Here is a 19,636-nt window from a genome sequence, read left to right as displayed (position 1 = left end):
CATGGAGTCAATCCTGACTCCTAGCGACCCCTCCTTAGGTTTCTGAGGCTGTATCACTACGGAAGTAGATTGCCCAACCTTCCTTCAGAGGAATGGCTGGTGGCCTTTGGCACTATGCTACCAGAGCTCCTACTGGAGGGTTAGGATGGGCTTAACATAAGCACAAGGTCCTTTAAATGAGATCGGGGCCAGAAGAACAGAGTCCGAGAGACTGGAAGATGCCACATTGGCTTTGAAGATGAAGGAGGGGCCACGAGTCCAGCAATGTGGGTGCCTCTCAAAGCTGGAAAGGCAAGAGAACTGATTCTCCCTTGGAACCTCCAGAAAGAACCAGCCCTGCCAACACCTTGACTTTAGCCCAGGGACACCCATTCTGGATTTCTGCCTCCAGACTGTAAGACAGTCAGTTGGGGTTGTTGGGCAATTTGTGACAGTGGCAACAATTTCTCACCCAGATGGCACCCACCTCCTGGGCTGCTGTGAGGACTAAGCGGAGCGGCTACCATCCCCACAACCTCCCAGAGTTTTTCCTTCACCTTGTGACCCCCAAGGGCCCCCTGAGGTTCTCCTCTCCAGGGCTATGCAGCCACTAGGGGGCACTAGCAGGAGAAAGGAAGCAGGCAGGGAGAAAGGTTGGCATATTTACTCTCTAATGCGCTCCCTGGTTCCCTGACTCTCGTCCTGTCACCCTCGGGCCCTTGTCCTGGACTGCACCGAACTCACAGAGGAAGGGCAGGGCTCGCAAGTGGGACAAGGGTGGGAGGAGTCGGCAGGGACTAAGGCAGCAGCCAGAGACCCTCTCCATCACCGGGAAGAGAGGGTGTGCTGCTGCCACAAATGCAGGGAGAGCAGGAGCCTCTGTGGGCTCGGGGAGCACAGGATGGGCAGAGAGGGATGTGAGTGTCCAGCACATGGAGCGTGTGTTACAGCCCTGAGGCCGTCACACTGTGCAGTGGATGCTGGGGTGAAAGCCGGCACTTCCCCGTTCAGCCCAACAAACGCTTATCCTCAACTCAGAGCCCCTTCCCTAGAGCCATAAAGACCTGGGCGCACTGCAAGACAATTAGAAATAATTCCACCTCCTCTGGGTTTCACAGGGAGGCCAGCAGGACGAAAAGGCCACTCGTTCCTCTTCTGCTGAGTGATGAACAACTTGGCATGTTTGGTAATTCTGAGTCTAGCCCCCGTAAGCTGCTGAACCCTATCAGCTGTGCTTCCAAGTCATGTGTATGTCACACACACACACACACACACACACACACCCCTAAGACCTGACAGGCCAGTGTGGTGGCCGGCTTACACAATTGATTTATTTCATCGGCCTCTTGAAAACTAATGAGCGTCAGCCGGAATGAATCCTTGTTCCACTTGCCACCAAAAGCAGGTACGCACAGGTGAGCAATGGGTGATAAACAAAATGGCCCGTGGGGAGCAAGCCCTCCTAGAGCTGGCTCTTGTAATAATTAGGGTCAAATCATTTGTTGAGTCCTGATGAATGGCCAGCCAGGAAAAATGCCATTGCGGTGGTGGGAGGTCATCAACTCTGGCCCCCTAATCATTAATTATTCTTCCAGAAATGCCTCCTGTCCTAATTGTTGTGCAAAACCGTCCCTCAGCAGACCTTAGGAAGTTAGGAGATGGGCACTTTAATATCAACCCTGCCCTGACAGGAAGTGGAGGCTGGAGAGCATTTGCCTAGCCTTAAGATTCAGGGGGCGAAAAACTGAAACAAACAAACTGGCTTGGGATGGTTCTTTTCCCTTCCTAAGAAGAGGCAAGCTTGAAACAAACAAATACAACAAATTGCAACTGTACTCAATTTTGAATTTTCACGTGTAGCTAGGTTGCTGGGTTCACCATAATAAAGTTGATGGGAGACAGATGGTATGTTAAGCCTGAATTAATCAGATATTTCTGGTTGTCTTTTAAATTTCTGGTTCATTCTTTGTCGTTTTAAGTATCTAATGGGATTCCTGTTAGCAGAGGGCTATGGTGCATGGTGCTAGGAGCAGGTAATTCAGATCCCTGCCCTCCACCCTACAGTCCTCACACCACTTAACATAGCAGGTGACCAGGTGAGCACTCTGAGGACACCTGCCTGTTACTCTTCAGCCCTGGGCTGATTTGGTGCAAACAAGTTTTGCTTAGAAAAGGGAGAGCGAGTCCGCACTGGTTTTAATGAGTGTATTTCTTTCCCATTCCTATCAGCTCCTTGGAAAAGGGGAAAGAAAAGGAAGGAAGGAAGAGCACCCAATTACGTGAAGGAATGCAAGCTAACGGGAGCAGCTAGGACTCCGCTCGCATCACCGCCTTCACCCATGGAGGAAAATCCTTGTTAAGAGAGGCAGCACTTTGTGTGTCTCCAGGGGATGGAAGGCCACGTGATCCTTGGAAATTGCCCCCTGCTCCTATCCTAAGAGCCTGGAGGATCATTTGCTTTGGTGCTCTGTGGGTTTTTAGCCTTCTTTCAGCATGCAAAATATCCCTTTTAAAAATGAATGCTACTTGATTAAAGGCGAAAACAAAATTGAAAAATCTGGTTCTTATTTTCCGTGAATGAGCCTGGTTTTTAAGATTCAGCTAAATGTGCAGCAGGAGCTGTTTCTTTGCAGCACCAACTTCTTTCCAGAGAAGAGTCCCCACAATCTCAAGTGAAAGCAACAGTAAACTTGTCATCTCTCAGTCTTGACAGGTTGCTACTGCCTCTGCAAGAGCCACCGCCAACCTAGCAGTGGTAGGGAGCCTTGCGGTGCAATGGTTAAGTAATCAGCTGCTAACTGAAAGGTCGGCGCTTCAAACCCACCAGTCACTCCGTGGGAGAGACCTGACAATCTCCCCCATAACCATTACAGCCTAGGAACCCTTACGGGGCAGTTCTGCTCTGGAGGGTGCTATGGGTTGGAATCCACCCAGTGGCACTCAACACCAGCCACCTAGCTGTTGCACTTCCATAAATGCATCTTCTAAAGTTCCAGGCGAATGTGTCTGGACATGACTAAAAGGGCACCAGTGCCACTGTTTCCCAGCCCTGTATGATACGGAGCAAAAATCAGCATCCGACACTTGGTAAAATACCCCACAGAACAAAACCAAGACCCGTGTGCAGGGTCAGGATCCACATCCCAGCATCACACACCCACAAAGGGCAGAACTCTCGAGTCTCCCGGGTACTCAGTGCTATTTTTGATGCTCATCCTTAAGGGGAAGGGTTTCCCAACACAGCAGCTAACCAAAATGCATTACATCTCATTGGGAAGATCCTTTCTCAAGATGCTAACAAGTTCTGCTCCGACACTTTGTGGAACAAGATGAACAAGGGAGAGGCAGGGATGGCTTCCTCTTTGCCGAGCCCTCGCAATTCTGCGTCAGGAAGCATCCTTCACCATGTCCACACACAGGTCTTAATCAAATGAAAGCATCCATCCAGCAAAGGAATTTACTGACTTAGTCTTGAAGGTCTAAAGTACAAGGATATGGTAGAACATATGGGGCCAAAGTGCTGAAAACTTCTCAGCCACTATCAAGCACTTTGAGGGACTGAGTCACTGAGCTTGAGGACATAGGACCACAGTCTTGGAGGACATCTAGGTCAATTGGCATAGCATAGTCCACAAAGACAATGTTCTCCATCCTACTTTGGTGAGTATCAAATGGGGTCTTAAAAACTGGTGAGGGGCCTTCTAAGGTGAAAGTACTGATCTCTCCTCATCCAGAAAAGAACAAAGAAAATCAAAGGTTCAAGTAAACAATTTGTCCAATGGGCCATGTGAATCACAGCTTCCACTAGCCTGTGACCGGAAGAATTAGATGGTGCCCGTCTCCCACTACTGCAGCTCTGATCAGGATCCATAATAAAAGCTCCTGAACAGAGCAGGTGAAAAATGTAAAACAAAATTCAAAATCATAAAACATACCAGACTGACTAGTCTGATAGAGACTTGTGGAACCCCTGAGACTGCAGCCCTTAAATACCCTTCAAGCCTGAACCCACCCCTGGGGACCAACTTTTGGCCAAACGAGACACAGGCCTCTTAAGTGATCACCAGGGAGGAATGTGCTCCTCTGTTCAGTCAACCATGCAAGACTCAAAGGGCAACATTTGCCTGAAAACAAAGCTCAGAGGCAAGAAGGGGCAGGAAAGAAGGACCGGTGGAAACAGGGAACCCAGGGAGGAAGTGGGAATGGTGTTGTTACACTTAGGGGATTGCAACCAACGTCATGAAACAAAATGTGTATAAATCGTTGAATGGAAAACTAATTTGCTCTGTAAACCTTCACCCAAACCACTATAAAAAGTCCAATAAATAAATAAAGTGAACTGTGAGGAAGGAGGAAACAGTGCCCTGTTTGTGTTCATCTGGTCGCTGAAGTGCAGTTCATAAAACATTTGGAACAAAAGCAAAATGCTGGGTAATGTCAGTGTTGGAAACGGAAGTGGCTGGTGAGTTGAGGCCTCTTCTGAGTTAATACACTCACTGACACAAGCAGAAACTGAGGCCCATCCTGGAGGGATTGGAATTCCCGTAAAGTACACTTGTTGTTGTTGCGTTTGCCATCAAGTCGAATCCAACTCATAGCGACCCCTCCTTGGGTTTCTGACACGGTGTCTCTATGGAAGTAGATTGCCCAGCCTTCCTTCCAAGGAGTTGCTGGTGGCTTTGAACTGCCAGCCTTCTGGTTAGCAGTCAAATGCCTTAGGCACTATGCCACCAGAGTTCTAGTAATCACTAACTCTGAAACAGTGAACACAGTTCCTTAAAAGTCAGTTTTCAACACAAACAGAAAAAAATGCTTTCACTTCTTATTTTCTAAGGAGCCAGGGTAGCACAGTGGTTAAGCACTCAGCTTCTAACTGAAAGGTGTGTGGTTCAAGCCCACTAGCCACTCCACAGGATAAATATGAGGCAGTCTGTTTCCGTAAAGATTACAGATGTGGAAACCCTCTGGGGCAGTCCTCTTCTGTCTAATAAAGTTGCTATGAGTCAGAATCGACGTGATGACACACAGCAACAACAGGAATATATATTTGAAACACTTGCACCAAATGAGTTCCATCAAGTTGACTGACTCCTGGCAACCTCACAAGGTCAGAGAACTGGGCTTCACGGGGTTTTCAACAGCTGACTTTTCACAAGTTGGTCACCAGACCTTTCTTCTGAGGGGCCTCTGGGTGGACTTGGACCTCCAACCTGTCTGTTAGCAGCCGAGAACTCTAACCATTATTCCACCCAGAGACTTTGACACTTAATCAATGGGGAACAAATAGCCCCATGGTAGTTACCTGCTGATGCCTCCAGCTTCCGCTTGTGGGGAGGGTCTTCGATGATCCTGTTGAGGTCCCCACGGTTCTTCAGGTCCAGTGGCTTCTCCCAGACAGAGAGCTGCATTGTTGGGTTGAAGAAGAAGACCCGGTCATCACCTGTCCAGACCACGCACCTGTTTTAAGTAGAAGTGCATCTCAGTCAGTGGCCAAGACATTGAGTTACAAAGTTACATGAACCAGAAAAAGTCCCAGGACTGAGATGCTCACGAAGGGGTATTTATGTAAAGTGTGAATACTAATGACGACTCTATCTCATCTGAGTAACTGGTAGACTTACGATGCCCACCGACACCAGAAGGGAACCAAGGCCCAGCAGAGCCAAGAGCTTGAGCAGATCTGGAGTGTGATGCAGAGCCCCGACTGGCTCTGGTTTAATGACAGCCCCGGCCAGCTGCAGACCCTTTGCCGAACCTCTTGCCTGGGATGCTGGAACTGCACAGCTTAGAGAGTGGCTTCTGCAATGTCCCCGCAGGGCTCTGTATGTGCAGGAGGAGTGTCTGGGGTCCAGGAGGACTTACGGCCACAGCATACTCCCCTCCCCTCCAGCAGCAGAAAACTGAAACAGACTAGTGTAATTAGCAATTTCAGCCCAGTTGTGGTTCGTTTTTGGAGGTGCAAAGATGTGAGTTTTGGGTTTTATATTTTCAGGTATGTGAATCTAAAGTATCTGGAAAGAATACAGTTTTCAAGTGCCCTATCTGTAGAATGTCATCTGGGAGGAGAAAAGGTTAAAAATTACAAAAAAGAAACAAAGGAAAAGTCCTTGGGAGAGAAGACAGATCCCAGTGAACTGGAAATACCCAGAGGAGTTGGATTCGACTGCCGTGATCAGAGCTAACCAAGCCCACCCAAGCATCCCTCTGGCTGTGGGTTTCACCCCCACTTGTCTTAGCAAGAAAGTGGCTTGTCCCCTGGAGCCTTGTGAAGGAACCAGCTCTGCGGACTTTGGTCTGGCCCAGGGAGGCTGGTTTTGGACTCTGACGTCCAGTGCTGTGAGGGAATACTGTGCATTGTTTGAAGCCTCTAAGCTCAAAGAAACTGACTTGGGGACCTCTGTATTCTCTGGGCCCCTCATAGTCTCAGAGATCAGCTTTGTGACCAGTTTCAGAAGAGCAGGAGCCAAAGACAGTGGCCATAGTTGGCCTGGGGTCTTGGCTGTCATGCCCAACCTCCACCTGACCTTCTCTTGACCTTCCAGTGACTCTGAGGAAGTCCCCCCCAACACACACACCAGTCTCACTTCCACCACCTGTGCAGTAGGATCAGAACGGGGACTTGCTTATTCTAGTAAAGTCCATCCCGCCATAGGGAGAACCAGGCAAGACCCAATATCTCCTTGCTCCCAGCAGCTCCCTTCTTCAGACAGGGAAAGATTTAGGAGGGGCAGGTGCACAGGCCCCATGTGGGGATGGAGGGCCAGGGTCTGCACATTGAAACCAAGCCTGGCCCAGTGCCAGGGTCCTTTCTACACTTGCCTCCAGGAGCCAGCAGGAGGTACTCAACCTCTCAAGCCACAGGGGACCTCGAGATTTTACAGCATGGGCCACTGGCAGAAGTTTCTGTGGAGTATAAAGCTGAAGGTGAGTATGCTGTGCTATAAAGCACAACACAGCTACTGTGTGAATTTGCCAGTGCAAGTACAGGTGGTGGGAACATAAAACCTGGTGTGGAAATACGACCCCTTCCCTCGGACACCACAGATCCTCTGTGAGACACTCTCAGATGAGAGCTCCACTGTTGGCAATCAGCCAACCCAAGTCCTAAGGGCCACGCAGATCTGCTCTCTGTGGGGTGGAGCGGGGTGGGGGGGCAGACAGCTGTGCTGTGGGGAGGGCAGCATCCACTCCACAGGTCCGCAGTTAATGCCATTGGAAGAGGTCTGAGCATGGCAGGGTGGCAGGAAGTAGACCAGGGGCCTCTTCTTCTGATCTGCTTCAAAGGAAGTCAGGTTAGTCTGGGGTATGGCCAAGGGCATCCCCAGCTTGCTATGTGGCTCAGAGGCCTCCCAGGGATGGGCCTGAGACAAAATACTCAGTAGGAGCAGGGCTGTCCATCACAGTCCAACAGGCCTGTGTGAGTTACTTTCTCCATGAGGTTTGACAGCATTGGCCTGAGTGCAAAATCCTGGGAGCTCATCTCTGCATCCTTGTCCATCCACTTAAAGCTTCAGAACTGCAGTATGACCCCCACCTTCCCAGGCACCTTGGTGGCACCTGGTGAGTTAAAGAGCAACTTACACAAGCCAAGGGTGGCAGACACATCCCAGGTACTGCTGTCATCCTCAGCCAGGAAGTCACACTGAGCCTAACTCTCACCACCCGTAACACACACACACCACACCACACATGATACACACTTACACAGGCCAGGGGTGGCAGACGCATCCCAGGTACCGCTGCCATCTCCAGCCAGGAAGTCATACTGAGCCCAACTTTCTACACATGTACCATATGCACATGCACACACATGATACACACTTACGTGAACACACCTTATACACATATGCAGAGATATAAAATCACATGCATGTACACACATATCCACATACCACACACCCACACACATGCACACACATACACATCAACACACATGACACACAAACACAAATACATACACACAGGTACACACCACAACACTGTACATGCACACAGACATGCAATGCACACACATGTGCATATAAGCACACTATGACACATTACACCTATGCATGCACACATGCACCATGAACACATACAATACACATACATACATACATGAAACACACATGATACACATGATATACAGTGTCACTGGGAGGAGGAGCCTTGGTCTAGGGGCCCAGGGCTGGAGATTTGCAGTCCAGCATGAGCTCAACTGTGTCTCTTCGTAGGACCTTACCCAGTGAACACACCACACAGGTGTCCAAATTCACAGAGGGTGTTCCATTACTAGGAATATATCCTACAGAGGTGAGAGGTAGCACACGAACAGGCATATGTATACCTATGTTTATCGCAGCACAATTCCCTATAGCAAAGAGATGGAAACAACCTAAATGCCCATCAACAGATGAGTGGATAACCAAATTATGGTACATGCACACAATGGAATACTATGCTCCATTAAAGAACAATGAGGGATACGTGAATCATCTCACAACGTGGATGAGGCTGGAGGACATTGTTGTTGTTGTTGTTGTTATGTGCAGCTGAGTCGGCCCCGGCTCATAGTGACCCCTCCTTGGGTTTCCGAGGCAGTATCACCACGGAAGTAGATTGCCCCATCTTCCTTCCGAGGAGTGGCTGGTGGGTTTGAACCGCCAGCCTTCTGGTTAGCAGTCAAGTGCCTGTGCCACTATGCTACCAGAGCTCCTGGAGGACATTATGCTGAGTGAAATAAGTCAATAGCAGAAAGACACATACCATATGAGCCCATTACTGTAAAATGACAAAGAAGGGTTTACTTGAGAAAGGGAACTCACTTTGTAGGTTACCGGGGTGGGGAGGGAAGGGGAGGTATTAATTTTGGGCTAGTTGGGGCCCACATGCTGATGTGGGTAAGGGGAGGGATATATGGAAAAAGTCTGTGACCCCCATGATAACATTAGGAAAAGGAGGACACGGAATTCTGCACATAGGAGAGAGACGACAGATGCTAATACCAATCAGTGTGTCCACAATACTGCATTATCATCAACACCAAACACCAGGCTACAGATAAACACTAAAACACCTGAGATGATCAGATGGGGGTCAGTGAACAGAAGTATACTCTAGACCAATGATAGATTCAGTGGAGGCTAATCTTGCACAGATACCAGTGATACAAAATACCTGTAATCCTTACAGAAACAACAGACGACAGACATAGCCTAATCCCTCACAGACACCCAGATGCTGTGGGAGAGAGATCCAATGGATCAACAACTTAGGACCATAGTACTGGGGGACACCAGACTCAATTGGCACAACAAAATACATAAAAGCCTTGTTCCTCATCTTACGTTGGTGAGTAGTGACTGAGGTCTTAAAAACTTTCAAGCAGCCATCTAAGATACACCTAATGGTCTCCTATCATCAGAAGTGAAGAAGAGTGCAAAAAACAAGGGCATTTGGAAGCAATCAGCCCTAGAGCATGATGGCCCTCAAGACCAGAAGAACTAGATGGTGCCTGGGTACCTATGCCAATTGCTCAAGAAAGGATCAACTCTGAAGATCTGGGATAGAATGGGGGGGAAAATGTGGATCAAAATTCAAAAACTCAGTAATGTCCAGCATTAATGGTCAGATGGAGTCCGGTAAGATCCCCAATACTATGGCTCCAGAATACATTCTGGGCCTTGAATAAAGCTCACTCCCAGGGACTGGCTCTCAGCCCAATAGTAAATAAGATGTACATGCAGCCCACTCAACCCAGGGTGACACACCCACATACACTATGGAAAGGCATCCCTTGGAGCAGTTGACCGTGGGGCACCAGAGGGTCAACGTTCACACAGAGGAAATGCAGGACAAACAGGAGTGCATAACTATGAGGGGCACGGGGGGAGGGCTACTGTGCAGGGAGGGGAGGAGACTAGGTTAGGGTTGGACATGGTAAATGGGGAGTGAAACTAAATGTACATGTAATGTTGAATGTAAAACAAACTCTTAAAATAAAATAAAAAGAAATTTAAAAAATCACAGAGGGTGGCTAGGCTTGGTGGTCCCTGGACCCTAGACCCTTCCTCAAGTTCCTCCCAACTTGATTCTGCTCTCAGCTCCTCCTCTCTCTATTTCCAATTTGGTTCCAGACCCCCAGCCACCCTCACTATTGGTGCTGCTCCACCAAGCCAACTTCACAGCTGGTCACTGTCCCCCAGCTCACAGCTGCCCCTCCTCCAGGAAAGAGCCCTCGTCAGTCCCTGCCACCCAGGACTGGCCAGTGTGGAGTAAAAGTGGCCCAAGTCTCGGGTGTAATTCACAGTCCAGAGCACTGGGCTCAGGCTCCAGGGAGACTCACTGAGAATTCAGCCACAGTGGCTCCATCTTTGCCCCACTCCCTACCTGGAAGACTCTTCCCACCAGCCCCCAAGCAGCCCCACCCACCTGAAACACAGGTTCTGGAGCCAACTCAAGATGCAACCATGTAGGAGGAAGGAGTCAGAGTGCTCAGCAAGAGAAGCACCCCCATCTTCCTTACAAAACCTGCACCTTGGGCTTCAAGAATAAGACTCAAGCCACTGACGTCGGCACCACCATCACTGCAGCCCCCAGCACAGCAGGCTGCTGGGTTGAGGATGCAGGGTTGAGTGATTCTAGGCACTCACTTGGACATGTGCAGTGCAGAGATGTGCTACTCTGGAAACAGGTGTGTGTGTGTCAGCTAGTCCAGGAGCAGACAGGTGTTCCTTCAAGGCTATGAAAGAGTGGACCAGCATGGGGACTCAGATTGAGATGGCAGGTGGAGGTGCTGGTGGGCACAGGCTTGGGGTCAGCCCCATCCAACCCCCATTGGGCCATAATCCTCAGTCAACCCGGACTCTCACACCTGATTCTAGGATGGTCCCTGATCTTTGTAACAGACCTGGGTGGTCTGTGGAAGCCACAGCAGGGTGCGGGTCCTGAGAAGGTTCTAGTCAGAAGGATTGTGAAGATAACCCATCACTCCTAGTTTGGGACAGCAGAGCCTGACTGTGTGGAACTGTGGAGAGTGAGGCCCACTGTCTCCTCCCAGCTTTGAACTTCTGGCTGCTGCTTCCAGATCTCATGCCAACCTGATGCCACGTTGAGGGCAGACAGGGGTCTGGACAGGTGGGACTGGGAAGGTGATTGTGGGCAGGGGGGGACTGGACAGGTGGCTCCCTATAGTTGGGTCTAGACAGCCATGCAAAGAGTCAGGGGCCCTCTGAGAGGCCCATATGTGGTATGCCAAGCACATGGGGCCTCCTCTAGTGGAGAAAGGGATGGGTGGGCCACCCAGGTGATGTTGTGGGCTGACTTCCAGCAGTGGTAGGGGGCCTTCCTGAACTTTTCCAGTTTCCAAGGCCAAATTATCCTTTTCCCAAGACCACACTCACTAAACAGGACTAGGACTCCTGGGGGCCCTTGTTGAGTATTATGAAACCTGGTCCAGGGTCCTCAGGGTTTCTGTCACTCCTTGTCCTGAAGAAGCAAATGCACTGAGATGCCAAAAAGTACACTTTCCAGAATGTCCTCCTGATGATAGGGCCACGGATGAGTGTTCTTCCTCAGGCTGATGCAGTTCACAAATAGCCTCCCGATGGCAGGGCCACAGATGTGGATTCTTCCTGAGGCCAAAACAGCTCATGAAGGCTCTTCCAATGACCATGGGCCACAGATGTGGGTTCTTCCTCAGACTGACATAGTTCATGAAGGTCTCCTGATGACAGCACCACTAATGAATGTTCTTCCTCAGGCCAAAACAACTCAGGAAGGCCTTCCCAATGACCATGGGCCACGGATGTGAGTTCTTCCTCAGTCTGACACTTCATTTTCTCACTGAGTTCCTCAAGCATTTCCCAAAGCTCTCAAGCTTTTCCATTAACTCAAGAAAGGGGATTTATGTTTGGACATTTATTTAGCCAAACTCTCTCAGACTCCAGATCAATCTTTGTTATAAATTCAGTGCTTTGGGAGATGCATTAAGTCTAAGTGTCTAGCTCTTGGGTACAAAGATGCCCACCATTACACCCTCATCACAGAAAGAGTTAGCCACCTAGAATGCTCTCAGTGTGTGAAGCAAGTACCAAGTGCCTAGCTCACCACCACCATGCTTCTAAAGCAATGGAAGAGTAGAGCTAATTAGGACCATAATAGGGGATTATTACCCAGGAGAGAGCTGAGTGACAACAATTAACACGGTACACATTTATATCCAGGCTACAAAGAACCCAGTTCCTGTGCCCTAGGGAAACTTGTGGAATTGAACCAAAGAGTCTGTGGCAGTATGAATAAGTGTGGTTACCCTAGAGACATCTGCCCATCCACTTGTTCCGGATGGTTTCAACTAGACCAAGCCAGCTGTAACATGCAAAATTAATTTTATGTATCATTTTATGCACATTTTAAGTAATATGTGTACCTTCTCCTTCTTTAATCATGCTGTATAATTCTTGGATAGCTGCCATACTCTCTCTTCTCTTTAACTTTCCCTATATCCCCAAGGATATAATTAGTGTATCAGAATTATTTAAATCTGGTATACAGTATATCCACACTTGCATCCCTAATACATGAAGATGTGGGATTGTTCAAAGGAAAAAATGAGGGTTGTTGTTTCCTGTGCAAAAGGATTCCCACAGCCATCCTTCAGACACACCAACCACCAGCAGCCATTGAATTGATTCACTTCATGGCAAACCATGTGTGCCAGAGTAGAACCTGTGCCCCACGGGGTTCTCAGTGATCACCAGGCCTTTCTTTCTGAAATGCTTCTGAGTGGACTCAAACCTCCAGCCTGAGGTCTTGGATTAAACTCCAATGTTTACAAACTCTAAGAGGTGGACACCATTTCTGCTTCTCTCTCCAAGCCTCAGTCTCAATCCATTGAAGAGAGGGAATAGGCCCTCTTCTAATCACACACAAAGAACAACATGCACATATGCACACACACGCATGCACACACACGTCTCTCTCCCCATCTGTCTATCTGTCCGGGCATGCCCTGTGCCAGGAATATGTTTTCTGAGCTCCATTCCCAGCCGAGATCTTGGAAAGCACAGGGCAGCATTCATATGCCTTTTGCTTTCTTCTCTCCCTCCCTTACCCCACTCACCCTTTCTTGAACTTAGTTTCCAGGAAGGGGCTGGCTGGGTAGAATGGGGCAGCCCGGTCCTCCACATGTGAATCAGGTGAGCTGCCTGCCTCCATACAGACTCAAAGAAGAGAGGCTGGACAATGTCCCTCCCACCTTCCCTCCAAAGCCACGTTCTCCTATCCAACATCTCTGACTATAGCTCCGCCAGCAATAGCTTTTACTTAGTAAAGAGTGTACATATAACAGAGATGTTTCATCTGATACAAGGACTAAGATCATCCATAAGATCAGGTTTGGGCCTGGACAACTGCTCAAGGTTTATTTAACATCTCTCAGCTCTAGACATGGCAAATGTGGTTATCTCTTTTGTAAAGGTTGGTCAGGGTAGCATTGTCACAGTGAAATTCTAGATGGAAGATCCTCAAGAAGTTGGGGTTATGAGTGATGCACATTAAAGTCCAGAATATCTGAGGGCTCCATAAAATTTGCTTTCCTGAGGGGGCAGAATCAACTTCCCTCCCTGTTCTTTATGAGGCATAAAGCATTCAGGGAAGAAGACATGCCATGTAGATATCAAAAGAGAGAGATACAGCAAAAGCAGGGGAGGGCAGGCTTCCCCCACTGCCTCTCATATCAGTCCTCACACACATCAAAGGTGGACATTTTAGCTGGTAGCAAAAATTCAGATAAATGTATATTCATGTATTTTTGCCCTAAGTGGTGGTCATTTTTAAACTGCTTTCTGTAACACCACATTTTGAAAACTTTTGTCTATTAATCTTTAGTTACTGCATATAAAATATTTTCCCAATGTATAAGTAGTGAACAGTACAGAAAAAGTGAATTAATGAGTGATAAATGAGACCTAACCTCAGTTAGTCAGAAGCCCTGGCTGACTGTCTCTCCAGCCTTGCAAAGAGGTGATGCATGTTCTCAATATTAGAAACATCATCCAAGACCCCATACTGCCTTCCAAATGCAAAAGGCTTACATGGAATTTCATGTTGACCTCTGCTGAGGGCTTCTAGAAAGACCTGCCTTCATGCCTATTTAAAACATCTCTTTCACTCTTACTACAACCAGAGACCTGGCCATCCCCAAACCAAAAGTGTTTTATTTTTCATTGCAGCAAAGCCCCTGCCTCTGATTTCCCTGCCCTCTACAGGCCAGGGACTCCCAAAAACCTATCACTGTCTTAGGATTAGAGCAAGGGTACCAAAAGAACTGTGACAGTGAACAAAGAGAAAAGCTGGAATGGCACATCTCACTTTCAAGTCAAGGAGCTGCCATCTCTGAGGGCCTCTTAAATGTGAACCCAAATGGCAGCCTCCTCATGCAGCCTCTTCCATTTGCCTTGACTAATCCAGTTTGACATTTAACATCAGTACCCCTCCTCAACATATAACTCTTCACCGTTCCTTTCTGCCATAATAAAAGACTCAATTATCCAAAAGGGACAAAGTGACATTTGGTTTCTCTTCAGTGGCAAGTATTCAAAGAAGAGTGATGTTGTGTCATCTGTAAGTTTAGTTAGCCCAATTGCATGCTAAGTTGTGGTGTATGAAAAATTGACACAGCTCACGTGACCAAGCCCACCTTTCTTCTTAATAACTGGCATTTCAAATTACTCTTCTATTGTTGATTGTCATTCATGTGCAGTAGACTTTGGAAAGCTTTCCTTTCTTTCTTGAAAAGTTCTCCCAACTTCACCCCAGAATATGTCTCTGATATTAACTCTTTGAAAGCCAAACCTAGTCATTACCAATGTTGGTATTTTTTAAAATATCCCAAAGTGGTGGCTTTGAGGAGATCTTGATTCATGGTGACCCCACGTGAGTCTGAGAAGAGCTGTGCTCCATCGGGACTTCGACGGATGCCTTTTCAGAAGCAGATCCCCAAGGTGCCTTGGGTGGATTTGAACTGTCAACACTTCTGTTTTAAGATGAGTGCTTGATCATCTGCATCATACAGAGACTCCCAATAAATGAATAGTTATGGATTAAAAATAATAATAAAAAGGATGTTTATGCCAAATGGAACCAATTCTCAACAGGTACTCAGATATCATTAAAAAAAAAAAAACAAAAAAAAACCCTGCCAACGAGTAGATTCTGACTCATAACGACCCCACTGGGTTTCCAAGATCGTAAATCTTTATGGAAGCAGACTGCTCCATCTTTCTCCCATGGAGTGGCTAGTGGGTTCAAAGCACTGATATTTTAGTTAGAAGCCAAATGCTTTAACCACTATGCCACCGGTGCTCCTTTTTCAAAGAAAGTCAGAATGAGAAAACAAAACTAAACCTAATCAAGAGGACCAAGGAGTACACATGGGATTTTGAATACCAGTTGGTTGTCACAAGGATTGTTACTGATGTTGTCACCATGTACCATAGTTCCCCAAAGTGCATCCCTGGTAGCTTCACTGTCTGTCATTCTCCCATTTCTCCGAAGCAGGGATGTGAAATTGGCCATTAGCTTCTGAGTTGTGATGTATTACTGATATTGTATGAGTGAACCATGCTTCTTTTGATAATGCATCGAATACCTCTGGCCTTTTAACCACCTTTGCTGCTGCTGCTTTTTCTTCTCTCCTTTTTTGAAGGAGCCCTGGTTTCGCAGTGGTTAAGCACTCAGCTGCTAACCCTGAAGTTGGTGGTTTGAACCCACCAGCTGCTCTGCAGGAGAAAGATGAGGCAGCCTGCTCCTGTGATGATGACAGCCGCGGAAACCCTGTCGGGAGATTCTGCTCTGTCCTATAGGATTGCTCCGTGTTGGAAAGGACCTGATGGCAGCGGGTTTGTTTCTGGTCAAACATGACTCAGCTTTGATAGGATCTGGCACCTTCTGCAGGTTCCAGGCTCCGGACTGATACAGCACACACCCTCTCTTCTAGCACAGTTTCTTCCTTTCTAAGTCATAATGAAAAAGGAGCTTTGTAACATTTCACCCAAATCACAATAAAACGTTTAAACAAGGAGACTTTGATTGCACTATTAACACATCACTTACATAAAAACAGTTGCAGTATGTCAGTCTGCATTCTTTAGACAATGATATAATTCCAAAACCAATGTTCAAGGAGTTGTAATTATTTGTAAATCCATAGTCTTGTAGGTAATTTTAACATGTTAGCTAATCTTTGACATTTATTGTAATTTAAGTCACAAGCTCATGGATTTTACACTTTGTTTAGTAATTGCCTATGAAATTTCCCCAAGTCGTCAACAACTCCAATAAAAAAAAAAAACATTGTAGTTACTTCCCTCTACCAGAATGGCTAATCCCCACCCCCCCCCAAATTGTCATTTGGATCAAAAGCCAAACACTAAAAAAGAGGGATAAACAGAAATCCGCGCGAGATGAAAGCAATGCTACTCCCGTATCAGTGCGCCCAGAGCCAGGGCAGGTTGGCAAATGGTGACTCCAAGGGCATTGCCGCGAGCATTTCCAGAAGCTCAGCCTTTCCACTTGGAGGTTGGGAGGAGACCACTTTATATGAAGGATGATACGCAGTCTTCATTTTCTGTTTCTTCTTAAAATGGTGCACCCCAGATTACGGCACCCTTGGCTCCACTCAGTGACGCTCCGGTAAATGAGCTTCCGGCGACAGAGCTGACTCCAGGAATCCAGCTGGACTCTGGATCCGTTTTTAGGCACTGGGCTGGCACAGATGGGAGGGCAGGCCTCGTGTGTATCTCCTAGTCTCCTTTCTTTCCTCGTCAGGGCATTGTGGTGCGATGCTGACCTGTCTGGGGTTACATTAATGCCTTCAAGGAGGCTGTTAATCTGCCATCTCTCTTGGCAATTAGAATAACGGAAAAGTCATACGTGACCAGTGCTGGCACGGCCGTTCTGACTGCTGGCCACCCACGCGCGTCAGAGCCCAGCTGCGCCCTGCAGGGTTCTCATGGCTGACCTTTAGAAGCAGGTCGCCTGGCCTTTCTTATGAGGTGCCTGTGGATGGACTCCAAGCTCCACCCTGTGGTTTAGCAGCTGAGAATGTTACCCAGTGGCACCACACAGGGCCTCCCTGAATTATACACAGTTGAGAACAGTCAGAAATTCTCCTTGCCTGCATTTGGCTTTCCATATGCCTTCATTCAGTCCACATCCAGGAGCAGTGTCCTGCAGAGAAAAGGGCACCTGGACCCTCTCTCCTCACTTATCAATTGGGCTATACAGCCCTACCCCTTTCTAGCATGTCTGCCAAGGAGCAAACACTACTTTAAAATTCTGGAAGATTTTTGTCTGAAAAGACAAGTTTCTCTCCTACATCTACAGAGGAATAGAACATTCAGTTTGTATAGCTGTCCTTCCAAATGTGAAACTTCTCAGCTTCAGTGTTATTAAAAATGTAACAACAGTAAGTGAAAGTTAGCCAAGAGTGAGAACGAATTGATTTTCATTTTACATACTTGGAGTAGGTTCTAAAAGACTTTCTCCTTTATTTTTGTCATGACAACCTCCCCCAACATAGCTCTATCCTGCATCCTTTATCCCACATTCTCTCCATGCCACTATTGGCCCAGCCTGACTGGCTTGCCCAGTCGTCACTGAATTATCGAGTCCTCGCCTAATTATGATAAAAAGTACACGTCTCCATGGAGCATCGCACTCCTCAGTCGCCTGGATGGCACCTAGCTCTTCTCTATTAGCCAGCACACTGACCATGCCACTGCCCCTTGGGCTCACTGCTTTTACAGCCTGGCCAAGAAGACCTGCACAATTGATGCTCACGCCCTCCTGCCCACTTCCTCCCACCCTCCGCCACTGCACCTTCCAGAAGCACCATGCTCAAACCTTCACTCCACCCTCGGTGCTCTCCAGTGACCTGCCTCGTGGTCCCGTTCCTGGCCTTGGAGATCTTCCATCCTAGTCCCCATCCTACACTCTCTCCTGGGTCCAGTAGGGTCTGTGCTTGTGGGGAATGGCTTTTTTCATGGCGGCAGCCATGGCACAGCCACCCCACCTCCTTGCTGGAGCTCAGAGGGTTTATAATTCCTAGTTTCAAGACAAGGGATGCACTACAAGAGGCAAGGAGATCAGTCAAGGAGCAGGTAAGCAACCCACATCAGTGAGCTCATGGCATTGTAAGAGGACTTTAAGGAGGGCCAGCCATGGTGTCACCATGGTAACATCCTGGTGTGCAAGACCATGCCTTTCATGGAGCTGTCGCCCCAGGGCAGCATGGGGAGGCCTTGTGATGGATTCACACAGTCCCCAGAATCAACCTTCACCTCCACTGTAGTGTGTGCACCCTAAGACACACTTACTGACAGAGTTTGCTTATTGAGTATGGAGACCTCGCTGCAGGGGCATCCTCAGGGGTGAACACTTTCACCTAAAGGCAGAGAGCAGTGCCCACTAGGCCCTGCAAACCCCAACCCTGACCAGGGGAAGATGCCCCGCCCCTCTCTTTCTCTCCAGACAGTCTGGCCAACCAGCACGAGTGCAGCCAGAGCACGCCACGGCCACAGCGACACCCACACTCTTCCTCACGGCCCTCGAGGAGCAGGCTGCTTTCACCTGCAGCCTCTGTGGCCACCTACCTGGGTGCACACTAAACCGGTCACTGTTTCTGCCACTACATTGGTCACTCCTCCCTGATGTCTACCTCTCTCCAATCATCAGGTTTTAAAGCTAATTTTTACTATAATACCCTTTCCACTCTGCTTCCAAATGACTCCATTACAAAAGGGCATCTTTAAAAACCAAAGCCTGTGGCTCCCTCATGGAAGATGTCTGTGTGTGGCATTCTCAAAGATGTGGTGTCCTCCAAGGACACGTGGCCAGAGTGGGTGAGCCGCAATTAGCGGTCAGTTCCTCTGATCCTCAGAGTCCTCAGGGCTTCTCCCTCTGAAGCTGACGGCATGCTACGATTCCCTCAGACATGGCCTTCTCTGGTCCAGATGCCACACGTGATGTTAATACTCATCAGCACACACTTCCACTTAAACGCGCTCTCTCTCTGCAGGATGTGGCAGCAGTGCAGTGCCACGTCTCTCATGAGCTGCACATTCATTTTGAAAACTCAATCCTGTCCAGGGATAACAACAAGCAAGAGCTGCGACAAGGCGGTGCTCTCTCCCATGGCTCTCGGGGTTTGGAGGGTCTTACCAGGGAGATCCGGGCACTGGGGCAGAGGCCACAGGTCGGCTTCCCGTAGCTAGGCTCTCTTCTCCTCTCACTAGGATAGGTGGTGGTTCCTTAAACAGAGAGAGAGGGGGAGTCTGGTTAGTAAGTCATACACAGTCATTTGCAGCCACAGGCAGGAGAACAGAGTCTCCTGCAGACAGATCTGACCCCAGCAAACGTGCAAACCAAACCAGTCCTTGTCGAGTTCACCCCAACGTGTGGTGGCCCCATGTGGGTCAGTGCAGAACTGTGCCCCCCACTGTTTTCAGTGGCTGGTATTTCAGAGCTAGATCACCAGGTCTTTCTGCTAACGCACCTCTGGGTGGACTCGAACCTTCAACGTGTTGGTTAGTGGAGGAGCCCTCTAATATGGTTAGTGGAGGAGCCCTCTGATGATTGGGGGACCAGGGCTCCCACTGGACAAGGAGCTTCTCATACC

The 19,636-nt window shown here is 48.3% G+C and overlaps 1 protein-coding gene across 1 annotated transcript in view; it reads right to left on the bottom strand.

The window, feature by feature from the left end:
* TCERG1L (transcription elongation regulator 1 like) overlaps positions 1-19,636 on the bottom strand; it is a 219,229-nt gene that overhangs the window by 39,907 nt on the left and 159,686 nt on the right. The window contains exons 14-15 of the mRNA XM_042780403.1: positions 19,180-19,268; positions 5,282-5,436 (exon numbers count right to left, since the gene is read on the bottom strand). Coding sequence (XP_042636337.1) covers positions 5,282-5,436; positions 19,180-19,268 — 244 coding nt within the window. The remainder of the gene's footprint in view (positions 1-5,281; positions 5,437-19,179; positions 19,269-19,636) is intronic.

The sequence above is a fragment of the Orycteropus afer genome, unplaced genomic scaffold, assembly GCF_000298275.1.
Source record: "Orycteropus afer afer isolate SDZICR_OR568_19922 unplaced genomic scaffold, OryAfe1.0 scaffold00038, whole genome shotgun sequence".
Taxonomy (NCBI): domain Eukaryota; kingdom Metazoa; phylum Chordata; class Mammalia; order Tubulidentata; family Orycteropodidae; genus Orycteropus; species Orycteropus afer.
This window is presented reverse-complemented; position numbering and strand designations above follow the sequence as displayed.